Genomic DNA, 23,072 nt, shown 5'->3' with positions numbered 1-23,072 from the left:
GTGCTATAGTGTTCTAATATCCCGAAGTTTTTTACAGCCATTGAAGTACTATTATAATGTAAGAAGACTTTAGGCAATTTGTGCAAAGCAAGTTCCCATAACTAATGAGATGATAATCTGGTAAAGGGTATCTAGATGTCAGCTGAGTGGTAGACATTGATGGTCAGGGGAGAATTCACATGCTCTTCTTCTATCAGCACCACAGCAATTTCCATTTTTACCTGAGCCAACAGTTTAATCTCATCTGTAAGATTTTGTTGAAGCCCCTAGTTCAACAAGTCTAGAGGTTGGAAGTGTGTGTGTGTGTGCGGAAGGAGCTAGTTTTGCTGTACCTGCTTGTTGTCTGCTGTCTGTGTGTCATTCTGCTGAACATTGTCAGCACGTTATGTTTGCACCGGGATGTGTGGCGACACTTGAGGGCTCTCCCCAGGTTGTGTTGCTTGTTAACACAAACAAGGCATTTTACTGTATCTTTTGATGTGATTAATCAATAAGTAATTCTTGTAGTTTTGATGTGAGACTTGAACCCAGAACCTTCTGACACAGAATTAAACAAGCTACTGGATAAGCTACAATTGACATATTGAAGTACATATATTGTCATGAATCTGGGAAGGAAAACAAAAACAAAAAAGAATAGAAATTGTATTGATCTTTGGAGGACTGAAGTCTTATTTTGTATGTTGTCTAGCTTGTAACAGAATGTAGAATTTTCTGTTTTCGCCAGGATAGAACATAAATCAAAATATGTCCAAAGACTCTGGTGTGTTTTTTTCTCATACTGTAATCGTAAGTGGGATTGTTCCGCAGAATATTACTCAGAATGATAATTGTCCTGTGCCGCCAAGAACAGTAAATTAAACCAAGGGCTTATTTAGTACCCTAGATCTTCACTCTTCCTATGCACTGAGCAATATTGATAGTGTTGTTAGTGTCAAAAATTATCTCGATAAACCATTAGCTAGTTGTATTTTTTCAAACATGATTGTACTAATATTAAATTTGGAATTAATTTGCAGTGTATTTAATATTTCTGTAATAGTTGAGTGATCTTGTAAATATATTGTTTGCTTAAGCATTCTTGTTTGTTTCAACAATTCATTACAGGGTTATATGTAAAAATAAGTGTATTGCATATATCATTGCACCACCATGTGGGTGGGTGCCTCACTTGAAGTTACAAAACGTAACAAATTCCAATATTAACACAATCATACTTGGAAAGATGTATGGTAAAAATAAATATCTTTCTTATTTATATTTAAAAGTTGCTTTCGCTACAAAATACCACCAACAACTTTCATTTACACAGTCATGTTACTTACTGCCCATTGCGGTGCTGGTGTTTAAGGCAGCATTGAAGGTCCTTCATCTCCGCAAACACCAGGCCTCAAACTGCAGATTGTCTGCAGCTAACTAGTGCCTAAGACTTTTGCACAGTACTATCGTAATTGTATGTATTGTACTGTAGTGCACAGGGAGAGGGGAGGGAACGTGAAGCAAAGATCACTAAACCAATTGTTTGGAATCAAACGACCTTGCTTGATGTCTTAGGGCTGATAGTGTCTGTACCCATAGCACTCTGGCACTTCTCTGCGACCTGTCCCACACTCCTCTTGCTGTGCTCTGTACTCACCATTCCCAACATCCTTTGCTCCTGCCAGATTTACAAACTCACTCTCTGCTCCATGTTGACAAATGCATTTACTGTGCAAAGGTTTTGGGCATCCTAGCTATGTATATTGTATGTGCCTAAGACTTTTGCACAGTACTGCTGTACACATATTATTGTCTTTGAGGATGTACTGCAGATGAACCAGAGATCCACTCTGTTCTGAAGTCCAGGTCTCTAACATTTAAATCAGCTGACCGTGACCTTTACAAAAATCAAGACTACCTCTATAAAGCTAACAGAATTGTTTAGAGACAATACTAGTCCAAAATCGAGTCCCAGTCAGCCATCAGGTGCGCCATGGCTGACATACTATAAAAGGTCAGGCATTGCCAACACATCCCTTTTTGATAAGCCTAAAGCATTCAGTGTTTGGCAACACACACAAAACACTGGAGGAATCCAGGAACACCGCAGGTCAGGCAGGTTATGGAATTTAATAGATTGTCGATGTTTCGGACCGAGACCCTTCAGAACTGAGAAGGAAGGGGGAATTCACCAGAATAAAAATGCGGGGGGACGGGGACGGAAAAGGCTAGCTAGAAGATGATAACTGAAGTGAAGTGGGTGTGAAATGTCAAGGGCTGGAGAAGAAGAAATCTGATAGGAGATGAGAGTGGACCATAGGAGGAAGGGAAGAGAAGGTGCCACACATGAGGCTGCTTACCAAGTTAAGTGCCCATGGTTACTAACATGGTTACAGCATGACTTTCTTGCCAAGTTTGCAGATGATATGAAGATTGGTGGAGGGGCAGGTAGTATTGAGGAAACAGGTGGGATGCAAAAAGACTTAGACAGAATAGGAGAATGGGCAAGAAAGTGACAAATGAAATACAATGTTGGAAAATGCATGGTCATGCACTTTGGTAATAAAAAATGTGCCGACTATTTCCTAAACAGGGAGAAAATCCAAAAATCTGAGAAGGGAGTCCTTGTGCAGAACATCCTAAAGGTTAACTTGCAGGTTGAGCCGGTGGTGAGGAAGGCAAACACCATGTTAGTATTCATTTCAAGAGATCTAGAACAAGAGAAAGCAGGTGATGCTGAGGCTTTATAAGGCACTGGTGGGGCCTCACCTTGAGTGTTGTGAACAGTTTTGGGTTCCTCATCTTAGAAAAGATGTGCTGGCATTGGAAAGGGCCCAGAAGAGGTTCACAAGGATGATTCTGGGAATTAAAGTGTTATCATACGAGGAACGCTTGATGGCTCTGGGCCTGTACTTGCTAGAATTCAGAAGGATGAGGGGGGATGTCATTGAAAGCTTTCAAATGTTGAAAGGCCTAAACAGAGTAGATGTGGAAAGGATGTTTCCCATGGTGAGAGAGTCTAGGACAAGAGGGTACAGCCTCAAGGTAGAGGGGCACCCTTTCAAAACAGAGATGCGGAGAAATTTCTTTAGCCAAAGGGTGGTGAATTTGTGGAATTTCTTGCCACATGCAGCTGTGGAGGCCATGTTGTTGGGTCTATTTAAGGCAGAGATTGATAGGTTCTTCATTGGACATAGCATCAAAGGTTATGGGGAGAAGGCTGGGAACTGGAGTTGTGGAGGAGGGAAAAAAAGGATCAACCATGATTGAATAGCGGAATAGACTCAACGGGCCAGATGGCCTAATTCTGCACCTATATCTTACTGTCTTATGGAGAGGGGTACCCAAGGGACTGTAATGGGCAGGTGAGAAGAGGTAAAAGGTCAGAGTGGGAAATAAAGGGAGTGCGGGCAATAAATTTGTATACTGGAAGAATAAATTTAATTTCATGCTATCAAGATGGAGGCTACCCAGGCTGAATATAAGGTGTTGCTCCTCCACCCTGTGGGTGGCCTCATCTTGGCACAAGAGGAGGCCATGCACAGACACATCAGAATGGGAATGGTAATTGGAATTAAATATATTTGATCACCATGAAATCCTGCTTGTGGCTGATGGTGTGGAGGTCCCCCAATTAATGACGGATCTCACCAATGTAGATGAGGCCATGTTGGGAGCACTGGACACAATAGATGATCTGCTGGTGAAATATTGCCTCATCTGGAAGGACTGTTTGAGCCATTGAACGGTGGAGGTGAGGCGCGAGGTCTATTGGTAGGTGTAGCACTTAGGCCCCTCGCAGGGATAAGTTTTAAGAGGGAGATTAGTGGGCAGGGATGAATGGACCAGGGAATTGAGGAGGGTGTGATCCTTGTGGAAAGTGGAGGAGGGGGGAAAATAAAGATAAGTTTAGTGGTAGGATCCGTTTGGAGATGGCGGAGGTTGTGGAGGATAATGTATTGGACGCAGAGGCTGATGGGGTGGTAGGTGAAGCATTCTAGGGATGTTTTGTACAGAAGGGAATGGGTTCATCACCACCCACCATGATTGTCTCTAGTACATCTACATCTACAATCATCATCACCGATGTAAGATCAGTCTTCCAGAGGGTGTACCTATGAAAAGCATTGGGCACAGAGGGTGTCTCTGGCTGTGTCCTTAGATCCTGCTGCAGATTAACTGCCAGCATTCTTTGCAGGTGTTTTTAACCTCTACATCTACAGGCAGTGGTTCCCTTCTGCTTTAAGAAGATCACTATCATCCTGGTACCAAAAAAAAAGTGGGATAACCTGCCTTAATGACTACTATTGAGTGACTCGAACATCCACCATCGGGAAGTGCTTTGAGAGGCTGGTCATGACAGGCATCAACTCCAGCTTTTCAGTCAAGCTCAACCCACTGAAATTCACTTATTGCTGTAACAGGTCTATGGCGGATGTCATCTCCCCGGCCCTACCTTCATCTCTGGAATATCTGGACAGTAAAGGCACCTATGTCAGTTGTACTACTTCTCCAACCAAACCCATCCTGAACTCAGACACCAGGCTTCAATTGCTCCGTCTGCAATTGGATACTTGACTTCCTGACCAACAGACTGCAATTGGTAAGCAAGCAGCAATACCATCGCCATAATTATTATCAACACTGGGGCTCCACAAGGCTGTGTCCTCAGCCCCCTGCTCTATGCCTGTACACTCATGATTGCGAGGCCAGATTCTGCTCCAATCCTATCCACAAGCTGGCCGATGATACCAGCGTAGCAGAGCGCATTTCAAATAATGATGAGTTGGAGTCCAGGAAGGAGAGAGGTAGTTTAGTGCCATATTGTAATAACAACAAACTTTTCCTTAATTTCATCAAAGGAGTTGGATCATTGAATTCAGAAAGAGGAGTCATGTACATGCTCCAGTCTATGTCATTGCTGATGAGATTCAGAGGGCTGAGAGCTTCAGGTTCCTAGGTATGAACATTGCCAACAGCCTGTCCAACCACGTTGATGTCACTGCCAAGAAAATTCAGCAACACCTCTACTTCTTCAGGAGGCTAAAGGAGTTTAGCAAGTCCCTATCGACCTTTAAGCATTTTTATGCTAACCATAGAAAGCATTCTGTTTGGATGCATAACAGTTTGGCATGGCAATTACTCTGCACAAGACTGTAGAAAACAGCAGAGAGTTATGGACACATCATAGGTACCAATCTTCCTCCATGGACTCTGTCTGTACTACTTTCTGCCCGAGTAAATCAAAGTCCCCACCGACCTTGGACATTCTTATCATGCAGATGTTACAAAAGCCTGAAAGCACATACCACCAGGCTGAAAGACAGCTTCTATCCCATTGTTATCAGACTCTTGGACAGACCTCGTGCTTTCCCATTGCCTCCTCATAATGCTTCTGTTTCTTTTGTTAATAACCTTAAAATAATGCTTCATGCTTCATTAGATCTGGAGTATAATGTTATGGAAATAATTGTTTCATATGAATAAAACTGAAGCCATGTACTGTATTAAATTGAGATTTAATTTCAAATTATCAATCCATAATTTAATAATTATACAATAAAATGGACTCTTGACTTCACGGTCTACCTCATTATAATCGTGCACTTTATCATTTAACTGTACTTCACTTTTTTGGTTGCTTTTACACTTTATTCTGCATTGTTATCATTTTGCCTTATTCTTCCTCAATAATGATTTGATCTCTATGAACAGCATGCAAGACAAGCAGACTTGTTACCGAGATATTTCACAGTATCTTGGAATGTGTGTGCCCAAAATAAAAAAAAAATGCTACAATATGCAACACACACAGAATCCTGGCAGCATCCATGGAAATAAATAAGCTGTCAACGTTTTGGGCTGAGACCCTTCTTCGCGACTGTTCTAATATTATAAGTTTCAAAATAATCAGCTGTTCACTTTGGTTTGGAGCAAAGCAGTGAGATTTTCTCATGATTAGATTTGCTGCATTTCCTATGCTCTTCCTCATAACCATACAGTTACATTCTTCTAAAGATCATTTCCTAAATAATTGGAAGCAAGATATATTAACACTGTTGATATGTTACGGGCAACGGTAACTGTGTTCCTCTTGTGCAATGTATAGGGAGATGAAGGGAAGATCTTTTATCAAAGATCTCCAATCACCTGCATATGTATTTGACTGAGGTTACTGTCTAGATTTTATTGTAAATACCTGTAGGGGAAGAACTCAAATTGACTAAGAGTATAGGTGGAATTTGGTTGTCGCATTTCAATACTACAGACAGTAGTGGTATGGGGCATAGAGCTCTTGTTGTTAATTCAGACGTTTTATTTTGGCTCCACTATTGGCTTCCAGTTTGTCACTGGCCTGAACTAAAGGTTTTCTTTCCAGTGACCATCAGTTAAACTGTGCTGACATAAATGTGATCCCCATTTATTCTCTCAGTACAAAGCTAAACTGCTCTAAAGATGTTTGGCATAAGTGAAGCTCCACAAAATTGGAAGGTTAGGGCAAGTGGGATGTTGAAATTTTAGAAACCCGAAGCCAATCCCACCCAATCTCAGTCTCAGTTTTAATGGAAATACAAAGGGATAATGGACGGCCAACATGCCTCACATATTTTGATAAGGGTGTGTGCCTCATTGTATCTGCCTTCTGGTTCCAACCTATAAAATTTGGTCTCCTGTGCCTCAGGAAATGTGGTAATTGGACAGAAATGATAACTGTCCATGGAAGAAGACCCTTCCAGCCATGTTTGGGGCTAGAAGGTGCAGGTGTATTTCTGTTCTGTTTCCATCATCCTCTCACTTCATCACTGGAACCTACCCACACAATCAAACATCCACCACACAGACACACCCAAGATCTGTCTCTCTCATGATGTAAATTATCCTAGTAAGGGGTTAATTCCTTATGTACAGTACTGAGCAAAAGTCTATATATAGATAGAGAGCTAGGGTGCCTAAGACTTTTGCACAGTACTGTATTTGTCAATGTGGACTGTGGGATGGTGTGGGACAGTCGGGGGGGGGGAAGGAGTGCTAGGGGCGGGGGAGTCATGGTACAGTCACACCTCACCCAGCCCTTCCCCTTTCCCCAACCCTGCTGCATGCTTCCCGCCACTCCCTTCCCACTCTCAGTCCACAATAGAGACCCATATCAGAATCAGATTCATCATCACTCACATATGAGTGCTGTACTTCTCTATGACTCTAATTCAGGTGGAGAACAGACAACAGGTACTGTGGCCATTTGTAGAAACTCAGTAATATACAGTACTGTGCAAAAACATTAGGCACATATCTATAGCTAGGGTGCCTAAGACTTTTGCACAGTGCTTATTTGTCAATATGGAGCAGAGAGAGAGTTTGCAAATCTAGCGGGACCATAAGATGCTGGAAATGGTGGAGGTGAAGTACCAGAGGAGGGGTGTGAGACATGTGGCAGAAAAGAAGTGACAGAGGCAGAGAGTGGCATGGGTGCAATCACACCCAGCCCTGAGATACCAGGCAAAGTCATTTTACTCCAAACAATTGGTTTATTGATCATTACAGAGTGTGTCTCTGGTGCTTCCCACTCCCTCACTTCTCCATTCCCCTTTTCCAAAACATGATTCCCCTCTCCCTGCTCCCTTCCCACTCTCAGCCCACAATTGAGACCCATATTAGAATCAGGTTTATCATTGCTCACATATGCCATGAAATTTGTTTTTGTCTTTGCGGCCCCAGTACATTGCAATGCATAAAATTACTACAGTACTATGCAGAAGTCTTTGGCACCCTAGCTATATATCTGTGCCTAAGACTTTTGCTTAGTACTGCAACCATAGTGCTGTGCAATCCTACGTGGCAGCTTCTGGCCATTTTAAATGATGGTGAGCTGACAGTCCCTATCAGCAACTCTATAACAACAGCAGGAAATGCACCTTCTCTGTTGCTATGGCTTTTTTAGCAGTATTTCCTGTGTGAGATTTCCACCCGTCAGGAATCATAGAAATCTGAAAATATATAGAAGCCATCCAGCCCGTGATACCTTTATCATATTTCCTCTTGTTTTAGTCCTAAATGTTCCACATTCTCAAGGATCCATGCACTCACCTTTACAATTACATCTCCAGACAGAGTGTTCCTTGATTTTGAGAACCTGATTGGTGGGAAAAAAAATCTCCTTTCCGTTTTTCTACTAGATATTTTGCCAATGCTTTTAGATCTATGACCTCTAGTTATTGACCCACTCAATGAAGGGAATATTTTTTGTATTGTAACCTTTCATTGCTCAGAGAACCTTAACATCTTTAGTTCCAAGGAGGACTGTTATAATGTTTACAACCTAACCTCTCTTTGGAGGTAATATCCCTCATATACGGTAAATCTCCTGTATATTGTTTTAAGTTCCTAGATTAGCTTGCTGGAATCGAAAACATTCATAAAAATGGTGAATCAAGATCAGCCACATGGTAGTTGGTTTCAAGTGAAATCCTTATTCTTCACAAATGACTTTGAAGCAAAATGGGCTTCAAAAACATCCTTTAAAAAGACAAAGAAGGCTTGTCGTTTCCTTTATGATATAGTATTATTAATAACCTGGGTTTTTCTTCAAGAGTGGAATTTGCAAGTAATTGCAATTCTATGAACACCATTTTCTGCTACAACACTGACCTCAAGGTATGCTAATTTAGCTCACTCGCAAAAAGGGAATTCCAGAAGATAACCTGAAAGGAATACATTAATTGAACACAACTCCATCACTGTATTTAAACAGAACAGTGTGTTCTAATAGCAAGAGTAGGCAACAGATTAGCTAGATAATTTTACAAGATTTTATTTGGAATGTAAAAATTCAACCTCAGTTTCATCATCCCAAATAACATGTTTGAGCTAATAAGACTGTCAAACCAGTGTTACAGAGTCATAGAAAAGTACACCACAGAATAGCCCCTTCAGCTCATGCAGTTGTAGCCTACTCCCATCAACTTGCACCAGGAATATAGCCTTCCAAACCTCTACCATCCATGTACCTATCCAAACTTCTCTTAAACGCTGGCAGCTCATTCCACATGTTCACAACCTTCTGAGTGAGAACGTTTCCCCTCATGTTCCTCCGAAACGTTTCACCCTTAACCCTTAACCCATGACCTCTAGTTATAGTCCTACTAAACCTCAGTTGAAAAAGCCTGCTTGCATTTACCCTATCTCCACCCCTTATAATTTTGTATACCTCTACCATATCTCCTCTCAATCTTCTATGTTCCAAGGAATAAAGTCCTAACCTATTCAGTCTTTCCTTATAACTGAGGTCTTCGAGACTTGCAACATCCTGATAATTTTTTCCTTTACTCTTTCAATCTTATTTACGTCTTTCTTGTAGGTACGTGACCAAAACTGAGCACAATATTCCAAATTAGGCCTTACCAATATCTTATACAATTTCAACATAACATCTCATCTCTTGTACTCAGTACTTTGATTTATGAAGACCAATGTGCCAAAAGCTTTCTTTACAACCCTATCACCCTGTGACACTTCTTCTAAAGAACTATGTAGCTATATTCCCAGCTTCCCTTTTTTTGTATTGCATTCCTCAGGCTTAAGGAGTCCATTGTCTTCTGAGTCCAAACCCTTATATTCAAATGATAAAACACCAACATGTGATGAATAAAATATTCACTGTTGCCCTCAGTGAAATGAATGTAACCCAGTGGCCCAGGAAGGTCAAGTTAGATTCACTTTCTTATGATGCTTACTTAGGAGATCTTTCAATATAAAATTAAAAAGAAAGACTGAAGTTCGGTCAGAAAGCTTTTAACGTTGGTGATACATATTCCCAGTAGACAATACTGGAGGGCTATATTCAATGATAAATTGGTAGTTTGGGAGACAGAGGCAGGGAATGCCATCTTAATAAAAAAGTTTATCAATAGTGTGGTTAATATGCTTAGTCGCTAAGTTATTTTTGTCAAATTTTCATAAATGTGTTTTGTTTACAAAACCCTCTTCATTTCTTTCTGTAAAATCCTTGCATGATTATTAGAGAAGGAAAATGAAGATTAAATTGTTTGCTGTATGTCTTAGTCATGTTTAAACATGACTCCTGACAAGGATTGATTTACCCTGCTGGCATCCATCATTATCAAAGCTCTTGTTAATGTGGAGCTTGGAGTTATTTTTGCTTTGCATGTCAGATGATGAACTTTACAGGAAGAAGGCAACAAAATCAATTAATTTTATATTGTTGTAATCAATTAATTATATGTTCTTGAATCTAAAATAAAACTACTTTACTGCAATGTATTTCCTTAGATTTATCTTCTATCCAAGTTTGGAATAAAAACTTGTTGGATCTTCAATCTTATGAAAAATTGAAAATCCCTTGAGCTAACGACATCACTTTGACTGATTTGGATCCCATTATTGAAGAATTGGGAGATCGCTGGTATCACTATAGAGAATGCAAGTGCTATGCATCTAAACTGACTACATTGAATAATGGTTCAACTTTTAATTGGATTACTTCATACCAATGCAATTTGTTGAAAATTTGAAATTCGGGTGATTTACTTAGCTTAATGAGTTATGTTTTCTTCATCTAAATTGTTCTGGATTTTAAGCAGATGAAGAGGCAATCTGGACTGCTTTAATAGTATTTAATGACAAAGTGGTGCTTATCTGCATAGAAAGAAAAAGAAGAGGAAATATACTGACTGATGTACATGACATGATCTGTTAAATTAGATTTGTTTGGTTACAAGAGTTACAAAGACATACTAATAGAAAGCAAATAAAGTATTAACAGGGTTGCAAGGTCTGATCAGAATAATTATGGAAAAAGGTCAAACTCAAAAATATTTTCATCATTATTGTCTTTATTGGTTTACCTTTAAACTCTTGTATTCTTTAGCTCTTGGATATTTTAAATCTCAGTTTTAAAGTTTTACTTCTTTAGAAGCTTGTGAAGATTTAGCATGAACCTAAAACCTTGACAAACTTCTATAAGATGTGTTGTGGAGAGTATAGTGAGAGTATTGACTCAGTCTGGCATGGAAACACCAATGCCCTTGAATCGAATATCCCACAAAAAGTAGTGGCCCATCCATCATGGTAAAGGTCTCCTCTCCATTGAGCACATCTCCAAGGACTGCTGTCACAGGAAAGCAGCATCCATCATCAGCAACACCCACCACCCAAGCCATGCTCTCTTCTGCTATCAGGATGAAGGTACAAGAACCTCAGAACACACACCACCAAGATCAGGAATAAACATTGTCCCTCTATCATTAGGCTCTTGAACCAGAGGGGATAACTTAACTTGTGCCATCAATGAACTGTTCCCATAACTTATGGACTCACTTTCATGGACTCTTTATCTCATGTTCTCTATATTTATTGCTTATTTATTTATTATTCTTTTTATTTTTATATTTCCGCAGTTTGTTGTCTTTTGCACATTGTTTCTTTGTCCATCCTGTTAGGTGTGGTATTTTTATTGTGTTTCTTGGACTTACTGTGTATGCCAGCAAGAAAACAAATCTCAGGGCTGTATGTGATGGTATAATATACTTAGATAATACATTTACTTTGAACTTTAAACATTGAAGGAAGTGTGCAATCTAATTTTTAGTTACTATCTTTTCAAAGTATATATTTTCAAATTGTTTTCAATTGTATATGTGAAGGACAGCATGATAGCATATACAGTGGCATAGTGGTTAGCACAACACATTACATGACAGGTGGTCTGGGATTCAACTCCAAACGCTACCTGTAAAGAATTCATCTGTTCTCCCTATAACCGCGTGGGTTTTCTCCGGGTGCTCTGGTCTCCTCCCACAGTCCAAAGATGTACCGATTGGTCATTGTAAATTGTCCTGTGATTAGGTGAGGGTTCAACTGGGAGATTGCTGGGTGGTGTGGCTTGATGGGTTGGAAGGGCCTATTCTCCACTGTATCTCAATAAATCAATAAATAACTGAATATTGTCCAACATTTTATATATTGGGGTAGATAACAAATTAAGTTAACTTATAGTGCAAACAGTTGCTGCAGATGATCACGCTCAGACGTGAGGAGAGTAACTGAAGATGTCATTCTTTTATATTATAAAACTGTAAATAACTTCAGAGTGATGTTGATTTATTGGTACATTACACTACTATGTATCTTGCCAGGACTAGTAATATACTAAGTTAAAGTTAGAACCATACACGAGGACCTGCAATGTTGTCATAGACTTGAAGGCTTGCATGCCTCAATGACCCGGAGAGCTATGTTGGCTGGAATCTGGGTTTTATGTTTTGGCTCTTGCTAGAGTCACCCATGCCAATCAGGTCAAAAGTTAGAGGCCAGATTAAGAGTGGGTCTCCGGTCCTCCAGATTCAGGGTTTCTGTCAGAGCTAACAACCCTGACAGCTCAAAAATAATTGTTACGGAAACAGTAATGAAGAATTCTGCTATATCTGGGTGTGATGCTATGGACAGACAGAGATGGAGGACCTTTATCGGTTCCCTAAATGCCAGTGACATAATGGGCAGAAGTAAAGTTAGAACATTAAAATTGTCTTAGTTAATAATGTTCAGAAGTGCCAAGTATGGGTCAGGGTGACATTATTTTGCATCAGTTTTAGAAATGGTCTTGTGGAATGCTGAAGCGAGTTAAAATATTAGAGTGTGTGGTTTTGTGGACTTAAATAGAACAAATCAGTTTTAAAATTGTAAATAATAGCCTTACTCCAGATGCAGCTTTCCAGAAATGAGTGGGTTCATTATCACTCCATATACAGACAGTCTGGACCCAGAGTGCTGTACTGTTGAAGTGAGTCTTTAAAATGAGATATTAGTGTGTTGTCACCAGGCCAAAATGTTAAACTCCACCCATCAATACTCCACCACTTTCTCTACAACTAATAGGAGAGGGTAATAAATCTGGCCTTGCCAATGAAGCTCACATCCTGATAATTATTTATTTGAAGAAAGATCCAAACTGTCTGTTTGTTTCTATTAAAAGTTTCTATTGCACTTCTTGTCAATAATTTTCCCTCAACTAGTATCACAGAAACTGATTGATTACCTATCAAACAACCTCCCTGGTGTTTATGCACTTTCCATCCATTACAGAGGTGATGTTACCTCAAAGGTTGATAAGTGTGAAATATGTTGGGATGCCTTGAAGTTATGAGAGGAGACATAAAGTTGCGCTTAATATTATTAAGTTTGCTTAGGTCTTTAACTTCTATTAAAAATACACAAGCTCCCTGAAACAGTCTAGTATTTCTATTGCACTAACCAGTCAGTTGACAGGCCGTAGTGTGCGAGGCTGCCCGTGTGATGTTACGGGCGGGATATGTGGCGGGCAGCGCCCAACTCCAGATGTAACCGCACCACTGCCAGAAATGCCCCAAAGCACCTTGCCCACTTGACTGAGAAATGGAAGATTCTGCAGAGGTGAGAGCAAGAAATAATTCCCAGCGGGTATTTTGTCCTTCTTGCTGATGGTTATAATGAATATTGCAGACAGCAATAGAATGCGGGTTGATTAAAGCGTTTGACAGTCAGCTCTCTGTCTTCAGTTGCCGCACATAGTGCGCTGGAATGTTCATTCGAGCTGTCACACCGCATGCAATTTGATCTCTTGGTTTATTGATTTGATAGTCTGAAGGTTCTACTGCAATATACATCATCTGTTTTTCCCATCTGTAAAGGTACTTAAGCCTAAAACGGGTGTTAATATTTTACACTTCTTTCTTTAGTTGAACTTGATATGGAATGCTGTAATTCTGAAATTTGAGAAAATAATTTAATTATTTTTGAATAAAATCTTTCACTTGAAATAAAAAAAAACATGTTTGTTTGTCACCGGGCAAAGCTTTGAATACCACTCATCTAAATGGTGATTTCCAAGTTTATGTACATTGAACCCTACTAAGTGACTTGCAAAGTACCACATTCACCTACAGTAAATCATGGCACTATAACGTATCAAATGCCTTATCCGGCATTTAAAACGATAAACATTTAATCACACGGGGGGTTGCGTTGGGCGTTTTGCAGACTATAACTGTTAGCCTGTGTATCGCAAGCATATCACATATTGGGAACGGGGTGAATTATAGCAAGGGAGCACTCGACGCAATTTAACTCATTGGTACCCGCGTTGATAACGAATTATGTAACTCACATGCACTCAGTTTCTGCTTCTTCGATGTCTGCCGCCGGTTTAAAACCTTTTTTAATTTGCTGGATGATATGATGTAACCCTTGGCGATTCGGACTGCTGCTGCCCTGCTGTATACAATGACCGTGTTGCTGCCAGCGAGTGGGTCCTTTCGCTTAACGTGGTTATTGATCACAACGAAACTCGGCTGGCACGCTGTGGCAGACTGGGAGAGCGGCGGGGGTTAGATGCTCCACAATCCACTGCTAATTTCAGATGTATTCCGTCTGACGTCAGGAGAGGATTTGCCCGAACGTGTTTTTCCCCCCTCCCCAATCCCGCGAACCTGACAACCGGATCAGGATGCTGGCTTGAAATATAAAGAGTGCCGAGTTGGGAAAATAGGAATCTCCCCGGGCCGGGGGTTAGTGGGGAAGAGGAGCGGCAGCGGCAGGCTCACCGTGAAATTGCCCCGGCAGCTCGCAGTGGAGAAGTCTCCGGGATGACTACATCTTACTAATAAACCGAGATCGCCCCCCCCCCACAAAAAAAAGAGTATTTAAGAGCCAGCTGTTGAAGAAAGGGGAGGGCGAACCGAGATTTCGCTGAGCCTGTACCGGGGGGACGGGGGAGGGGGGGGACAACAAGCTCCAGGAAAGTGACGGCGGGGGATTCAGAGAGGAGCCTGAGCCTGATCCGGAGCCAGGGAACGGGGCGGCTGCCGAAGCTTCCCCGGTGTGTTGGGCCGGCTGCGTGCGTGTGGAGTTGCTTTAAAGCGTCGCCGGCGGACAGAAGCAAAAGTCCGGCCGGCAGATCTCCTCCCCCCTCCAGATCATGAGCTGTCCGCTCTGCCCCGAGAGTGGAGGAGAGCCGCGGCGAAGCGCCAGGTTGTCAGCAGCGGCGTGCGGGGACACCTCCCGGTGAAGTGAAGGCAAGTGAGTGTCCCCGCCAATACCCCCCTCACCTCGCCCAACAAGCTACAGCTGTTTTCATTGCCGGGAGAGGTCTGGCTGGGGGGTGGGGGGGAAGAACGGGAGAGAGGTTTCAGCCGTCCCACCCGGAGTGAGTTTACCCTCGGAGGGTCGAGTGCGGAGATCGGGTGCAGCGAGGAGCCGGAGAGAGGAACGCCGCTTCATCCCCACTGCATGGATCGAGCAGAGCCGGGCGGCGCGCACCCCTCGCCCCTTTGAAGGATTGCACCGTTTCTGGGCCGGAGGAGGAGAGCAGGGGGAAGGCACGGGCACTCTACATGCTCCCTTCTAGCGAAAAGTACCGCTTGCTGCCAGCCACTCAACCGCCTCGCACCATGCAGCTCCTGAAAGCAGTGTGGGCTTTGGCCGGAGCCGCTGTCTGCTGCGTGCTGCTGTTCGTTATCCATTCACACTTCCTAAAAGAAGGTAAACACTTTCAGCTACTTATCCTGCACCCTCCCTCCCTCCCTTCTCGCTTCCGAGTTTTATTTGCGCCTTTTGGTTACACAATGTAAACAATCTCGGAGATGCGGCGAAACAGTGAGATAGTTGTTCCGTCATTTGGATATACAATCTACCATTATAAGCAAAATCAGAGTCAAATCTTCTCAATTATCTCCTGATACTGTCAGATTGCAGTCCGTTCCATTCACAGAACTGTCTTTTATTTCCCGAGTGTTGCAATAGACGGGTTGGCTTGGATTTTTACTACTTAAAGCTCGAGAGCTGTATTAACTTGAGTTAACCTGAATGTGGAGAGGTGGTGAGAAGGGAAGGAGCGAGAAGGGGAAGGATTCACGTTCTTCCTCCTCGGGATTCGCGGCGGAGCAGGGTAGCAGTGTGAGATTCGGCGGAGGGCGCTGTAACTCCGCACTTATTGCCGGCTGTCCGCTTTCTCTGCCGTCTGGTTACTGAGGGGGTTCTCTCCGCCGTTACTTCCACCTGGCAGTCAGCTTAATTTTCCTCCCACCCCTCATCAGAAATTTCCGGGCGACGAAGTGCGGAGATTGCTTTACATCAGATTTACGTGAATAATAAAGTTAGCCTTGCGGAATAGAAAAGCGATTTTTCAGCCCGGGCTGTCGTTTGCTGAAATGTTAGTCAGCGCTTACGCAACACCAAGTGCACTTGTGTAGGAATTGCATTCTTCTGAATCACAGTCCAGACCTTTTTTAATAAATAAAAAAGACTGATCTGAGTAAAACTCCCTCTCATAAAATAGAGTAAAGTCACACACAAGCATTGTTATTAAATCTGAGCGAGCATTCGGTTAGCTAATTGTTTTAGCGGTTTGCACTTAAAACTTTTTTTAAAAGTTTCATCGCTTACTGTCAAGCATAATATCTCTTCGGATGCTAGCAGCCTTTTTTGACTCCGATAGAACATTTGTCAGGTCACGTTGATTGTAGAGTAGTAAAGTAGTTTCATCTAAATTCGTGGTTTGTTTAATTGGTATGCTAATCTGGATTTGAAACGTCTATTTCACAGGCATAGGAAATTAGTCTTGTCCTTTCTCTCTTTTTTTGCGGATGCAAGAACACTAACTCTGGATCTTTACTGGTATTCGCTGTTAATCCAGAGCTGGAGTAAGATGCAGGTCGCATTTGATAATACTGGAGCGATGCAGAGAATTAATGGTAAAATACTTTTTGACATTTTACCGGTTACAGTCCGTGGCTGGCATTTACCTATAACAAACCCCAGGACAGGACAAAAGATCTTGTAACCGAATCAGTGGCAATGAATGAATGAATTGCCCTTGAACACACTAGGAGAATTAGTAACTTGTATTCCAAGTTACGTTAAATAAAACATTTTAAAAAGTGTGACGGGCGCGTTCAATCCTGTTGCTTTGGCTACAGCATATTTATGTAACATAACGGCGCAGTGAAGCTGACACTGATTGGTCAGAACTTAACTACAATTTTATTTACAAACTGAGTTCAGATGTTTAAAAAACTATCAAAATGTTTAGCTTATCGATGATATTTCAGTATTACTAATAGTTACGGGGGAGTTGATTTATTTTGTCGTTGTTTAAGTCGTTTATAATAAAATCTTGTTGATTTCTCTTGCTGGTTTGTACATCCACATCGTGACACATTTTAGAACCCATCAGTTAAGTAGTTCCTCCTCGTAAATGACTGAGCATTGATGTAACTAACTTTCAGCGTAAACACATGTCGTATCCATCGGCAAAGTGGCAACTCATTAGAATCTACTTGCATCAAGTTTTGATTCCGAATGATTGAACTGTTGCTAGTTTCATTCTAAAGCTTCATTAGTAGAAGGGTTCTTCCAAAATCCCAAGCTTTATAAAATACCACATTGTGTTCTTTTGTTAATATCTGATTCACAAGTTTATACCCTATTATTACAAGTTTCATTCATTATTTTAATTAGGTGTACTTTAAGTAAATTAATTTGCTTCTTAATGCTTCAGGCAATCCAATTCTTAACTGATCTTATACTATTTATTAGCCCATGCTTCCCTTAATTAAATAGTGAGCATCTTTGATTTCCCGCCTCAATTAAGATGCCCCATTATATCTAAGAAAATCTGTATCTCAACTTCATTAACTTGGGATATTCTGCTCTTGCCGAGTACTTTAAAATACATTTTTGGTAATCTTATCTTTTTTTTCTAGAAACATATGCTCAGACATGTAAGGAATCTTGGTTAAAATGTACTAGATCTTGATTTATTTTAGTGACTGAATCTGAACCAGTATTATATGATAGATAATACTTGTGGTCATCTATAGTCAAGTATAACTATATACTGTATATAGTCAACTATATATCTATAGTCAAAATATAGAATTTCTTCAGAAGATGTTCAGTTCAATGCAACTTAAGTATTTTTCTAAATAGGATTATTGTTAAATCTCTTCACTTGAGTAGGAAATTGTGTTGCAAACCTTTGTGAACCAGCACTTGTTTCTCAAACATGAGATTACCTGGAATGAAAAGCATTATTCAACAAAGAGCTGCTAATCTATCATGTTTAGTTTTAAACATGTACATTTTCCTTCAGAACAGAAAACTTTAATCTCAATTTGAATTATGAGAAAGATAGCAACTTGAAATGTAATCTAACCCATTGAAATAGAAAACTAAGTGAGTTCCTCTTTTTGGAGATTTGTACAATTCTGTCTCAGCATCACTTATCTATTACAGAATAAATAGAATCAAGTATTTCCCAGAAAAATCCACCTCTCGAAGCTGCAGCCATGATTAGTGGTCTTCTATAATAAATCAATGCATTTTACATAAATAAGCTAGTTTCAGAATCGGTTTCATTATAACAGGACATTTAGAGGATATTGTTTGTCCACTCTTCCTATTGAAAATATTTGTTGTAAAATAGTGGCAATTTGACTCTTTGATTTTATTTGTACACTACATTACATCCTAGAGTGTTCCTTTATAAACTATAGATTTGTCAAATATAAAAATAAACCACAGCCAAAATAGGATACTCAAGTAGATAAATTTGAATACATTGGTAAATGTGGGAAAAGTAGAAGAGAATTTTGTAGTGCGGAGTTTGGATAAGTAACTGTAAGACTATTAGTATGGTGTATGAAACACTACATCGAAAGATGGGCGTTGTATATTTGGAGGATAGTTGACACTGGGAGGATCATAGACATGATGTTTAAATATGAGACTGAAATTTATAATTGGAAAATTGATTAAACCCGATGGGGTTAAAGCGATGGTGGCGACTGGAAAAAGACTGACTGAAAATCAGAAATTAGAAAATTGATTTGTGAATTACGTGGTTGTGCTCCTCATGAGTTAATGTAAATGAGTGAGGCTTGGATTTAAAATGCATACAAGCAAAACTCAAATGTGGTAAGATTTATGGACCTTTGGAGAATAGTCAAATAACATAGAAACAACATAATGATGAAATTTAACGTGGAAAAGAGATGTGTAATGCAGGAGCTGGCGTGAATCCATTGCTCCCATTTTAGGAGTGATGAAGGAAGAGAAATTAGGTACCTGAATCTGTCAAGGCAGCAAGGCCAATTAGAAGGCCAGTTAAAAGTAATGGAGCAGTCTCCTTCATTAATAGAATAAAAAATAAAAAATGATTTTTTTTGCAATATTTTAAAAATTACGAGTGTACTGCCTGGAATTAGAATGTTACAATAGTGGTTGTTATTCTGAAAGGATATGTCAAAAATACAAGTTCACGTTTCTGTAATATATTTAAATATGCCTGTTGAATGTATTCTCGTTACTCTAAATCCATGATTGCGATCGCTTCATTCCATATATTGTCACAAATCTGCTCATGTTATTAAAGGTGCAGGCAGTGATTGGCTTGAGTGTTCAGGGAGAATATGGGCTAAGAACAATATAAAGATGAAAAAAAAACAGTGTAATTAAAATTGTGTCTAACGCAATATAGTAAAAACATGTGCAGTGCTTCAATAATATCCAGCAATGAGCTTCAGTGATATCAAATTGGCACCTTCTGGCTATTGTTCCGTAGCAACATCCAGGCTGCCAGAGAACACTGCCTGGAGTTCTAGTTTGAGGAGAAAACTGAAACAGTGTGAATTTTTTTTAAAAGAACATTGTTTTAAGGGAAATTAAATCATACTGATTCTTTTAATTACTTGTAGTTGAACGATTGGTGTGAGCGAAGACCATATAACAAAACTAAATTCATTCAATTATTTGAATAATTTCACTAAACAACAGTTGAACTACTGATTCTCAACACATTAGCTGTGACCTAGGAGCAAGTCATGGATAGGGTAGATCTGGTGGTGCAAAGGCTGAATCTGAGGTTTGCAATCAGGCCTGCAGACCACTCTACAGATTTTCTTTTGTTTGTGACTTGACAGTCTCACTTGGTTTGTTAACAATTTGGAATCAGAATTGGAATTAAGTTTAATATCGCTGGCATATGTCATGGAAGTTGTTGTTATGTGGCAATACTGAATTGCAGAACATAAAAAAAACCTGTAAATTGCAGTAAAAATACTATTATGTTTAAGTTGTGTGAAAAGAGGAGAAAAATAGTGATGTAGTGTTCATCGGTTCAATGTCCGTTCAGAAATCTGATGGCAGAGGGGAAGAAGCTATTCCTGAATGATTGAGTGTGTGCCGTCAGGCTCCTGTACCTCCTTGCTGATATTACCACCGAGAAGAGGGCATGTCCTGAGTGATGTGAGTCCTTAGTGATGGATGCCGCCTTTTCGAGGCATTGCTCCTTGAAGATATCCTGGTTGCTGGGGAGGCTTGTGCCAATAATGGACCTGACTGGGTTTACAGCTTCCTGCAGCTTATTTCGATCCTGTGCAGTGGCCCCACCCCATCTCATACCAGATGGTGATGCAGCCAGTTAGAAAGCTCTCTGCAGTACATCTGTAGGAATTTGCGAGTGCAGTTTAATTTAGTTTCAGAATTTTAATGACTTAAGCACGAGAAATTCTGCAGATGCTGGAAATCCAAAGCAACACATACAAAATGCTGAAGGAACTCAGCAGGTCAGGCAGCATCTATGGAAATAGATAGATAGATACTTTATTCATCCCCAAGGGGAAATTCAACATTTTCTCCAGTGTCCCATACACTTATTATAGCAAAACTAATTACATACAGTATTTAACTCAGTAAAATGAATAGATAGTCAATGTTTCGGGCTGGGACTCTTCTTCAGGACTGAGAATAAGAATAAGAAAGAATAAGAAAGTGGTGGGGGAGGGGAATATGACTTATTGCTTAAGGCACAAAGACAGTAGATTTGAATCATTAAGCATGCATTGATGAATGACTGATTAGTAATGTTGCCCTAACTTCCTGTGGGTTATGTTTATGTCAAGGCAAGTAACACCACAAGCTTGGTGTGATTGCTTTGGGTAACACAACAAAGAAAGAGCTCGAAACTCAAACTGTTGTCTGAATGAAAATTTTAAATTTTGTTTGGAGCAAATCTGTGTTAAAGGTATCCTTTTTATACAAAGTGGCTAGGATTTCTCTAACAATAAGAAGCAAGGAGAATAAAAATTCAAATTAAAAATGGAAAAAGAAGTGAAACTTCTTTGAGTTCTTATCATAAATGGATGTCTGTTTTCTCCATTCAAGCCTTTCTACTTCTCCTCTCATGTTTTCTTGATGTCGTCACCAGATCACTGTACTGTATCAAATGGTCAAACTGTGCACAATAGTGGAACAATCTACCTTTGTTATATAGTTGAGTGGGAAGGAGCTACTAAAATATCCTTCTTTATTTCAGCTTTTATACTTGAAGACCAAGTAGGATGCATGCAGTGCAAGTTTTCTACGTTCTGGGTTCTCTTATATAAAGAAAGTTGCAGAGCAGGTCTTTGCATAATAGCTAATCCTCAGACCTAATTCCCGATCACATTTCTGTGCTCATAAAAAGGGCTTTCATCTGTGATTTGCGGATGTTAGTGATTGGTAACTTCACACTTCTGCTTGCCATATCCTATCAGAGCAATCAGAAAAACTCATCATTGAAGCCTTGCTTTCAGAAGGGCAGTCTTAAAGATGCAATCATATTGTTTCAGTATTTAAACTGTGGTTATCTTTACAAGGTGGACTGTAGATTTCAGTATTTTTGTTCAACTTCATCTAAAGTGAGGGAAAGCTGGAGATTAAAGGCAAATATTAAGCATTTCTCCACATGAAGAACATGTGTTATTTGAGCATATTTTGAATTTTAATTAGAATAATACATTTTACATATTAATTTTTGGAATTGTACTACATTTTTTGTTTGCACCATGATGACTAATTTTCAAAGAAATGATTGCTACTTGTTTAGACCAAGTACTTGTTTGTGCTGCAGTAAGAATAGTATTGTGCGCCTTTATAACAAACACAAAAAAAAATTAAAGAAAGCACTGGGATAAATATTGAAACGGTTGACCTTTCCACAGGAACTACTGGATCGACATGCACTTCTGACTGCATTCAAGCTCAGAATTAGCCTTTTGAAAAGAATTGCAAAATAAGTATTAAAACATGTCCTCTAGCAGTGTGTCCAAAGAAGTGTAAGCTCTTAATTTTTGGCTTCTAGCAGAATTATTTTCCCACTTCCCAAGTTATTACTGCAGCATCTGAATGAATGCTCTCTAATGACGATTCTTACTGAAAAGGGATTGCTTTTCGCTACAGAGGTTATTTTTGCTCATTTGAATCTCAGTACATTTTTATTCAACAATGAATTATACCCAACTAATTGGAAATTCCCATTTTGCAGTCCCATATTTAATTTGTACAAATTATTCCCCACTCTAGGCTTGAAGATTCCTGGTTACCAACCTGGCACTCCAACAGTACTTTGCAACAGCATCAAATTAGGCAAATTGTCAGTTTGCATGTCACATCAAGTTAATGGCTTTATTTTCTTCTCTAATTTTTAGTGGATTTTGATATTGCAATTCTGCCTGACTCAGTGAGCATTTTCTATTCTGCCTCGAACGAAGGGAAATCCATTCTCTTTAACAAGGCTGAGTTTCCTGCCTGAAGTGATCCTTCCTGCTGAGCTGAAAATCTAATTCCGTCAGGTTTGAAAGGGAATCAGTTCTAAAACTTGAGCTGCGAGTTAGCTGGGTGATGTCTTTGTCTCTTGCACACCATTAGTTATAATGGGGAATTTGCTTTGATTGTTCTGCAAGTTCATAACAAATGCAAATTTGCAGTGCCTGGCCAAACTCAAGCTATTGCCAGAAATTCTCTGGTACTGCCATCTGCATTGATTCTGGTGCTAATTAAGTTACCAGCTTAATTAATGCTGAAAGTTTAAAAAAATAAAGATGTTCAGTGGTATTTTCCTTGCTTAGCTTCTCAATTTAAAGGTGCATCTGTTCATTTGCTATATGCCACGTTATGTGCCATAGACAGTCATGGTCTTTCCTTGACCATGAATGTTCTCGGCAAATTTTTCTATAGAAGTGGTTTACCATTACTTTCTTCTGGGCAGTGTCGTTACAAAACGG

General features: G+C 40.0%; 1 protein-coding gene and 1 long non-coding RNA gene across 6 annotated transcripts in view; one reads left to right on the top strand and one right to left on the bottom strand.

Annotated features, from left to right (window-relative positions):
• LOC132403780 (uncharacterized) overlaps positions 1-14,273 on the bottom strand; it is a 42,785-nt gene extending 28,512 nt beyond the window's left edge. The window contains exons 1-2 of the long non-coding RNA XR_009515342.1: positions 14,138-14,273; positions 13,247-13,736 (exon numbers count right to left, since the gene is read on the bottom strand). This is a non-coding gene — a long non-coding RNA (uncharacterized LOC132403780). The remainder of the gene's footprint in view (positions 1-13,246; positions 13,737-14,137) is intronic.
• The window catches only part of tafa5a (TAFA chemokine like family member 5a), a 773,862-nt gene that overhangs the window by 177,679 nt on the left and 573,111 nt on the right, over positions 1-23,072 (top strand). The window contains exon 1 of one of the 5 annotated variants that reach the window (XM_059987457.1): positions 14,174-15,510. The exons of 1 other annotated variant lie outside the window; for it this stretch is intronic. In XM_059987457.1, coding sequence (XP_059843440.1) covers positions 15,363-15,510 — 148 coding nt within the window. In that variant the 5' untranslated portion in view covers positions 14,174-15,362. Of the gene's footprint in view, positions 1-14,173; positions 15,511-23,072 lie in introns of those variants that run through there. 3 more of the 5 variants (XM_059987458.1, XM_059987456.1, XM_059987459.1) reach the window with 3 other exon arrangements.

This window comes from Hypanus sabinus, chromosome 13 (genome assembly GCF_030144855.1).
Source record: "Hypanus sabinus isolate sHypSab1 chromosome 13, sHypSab1.hap1, whole genome shotgun sequence".
NCBI lineage: Eukaryota > Metazoa > Chordata > Chondrichthyes > Myliobatiformes > Dasyatidae > Hypanus > Hypanus sabinus.
Note: the sequence above shows the minus strand (reverse complement) of the source record. Positions and strands in the feature narration are given on the sequence as shown.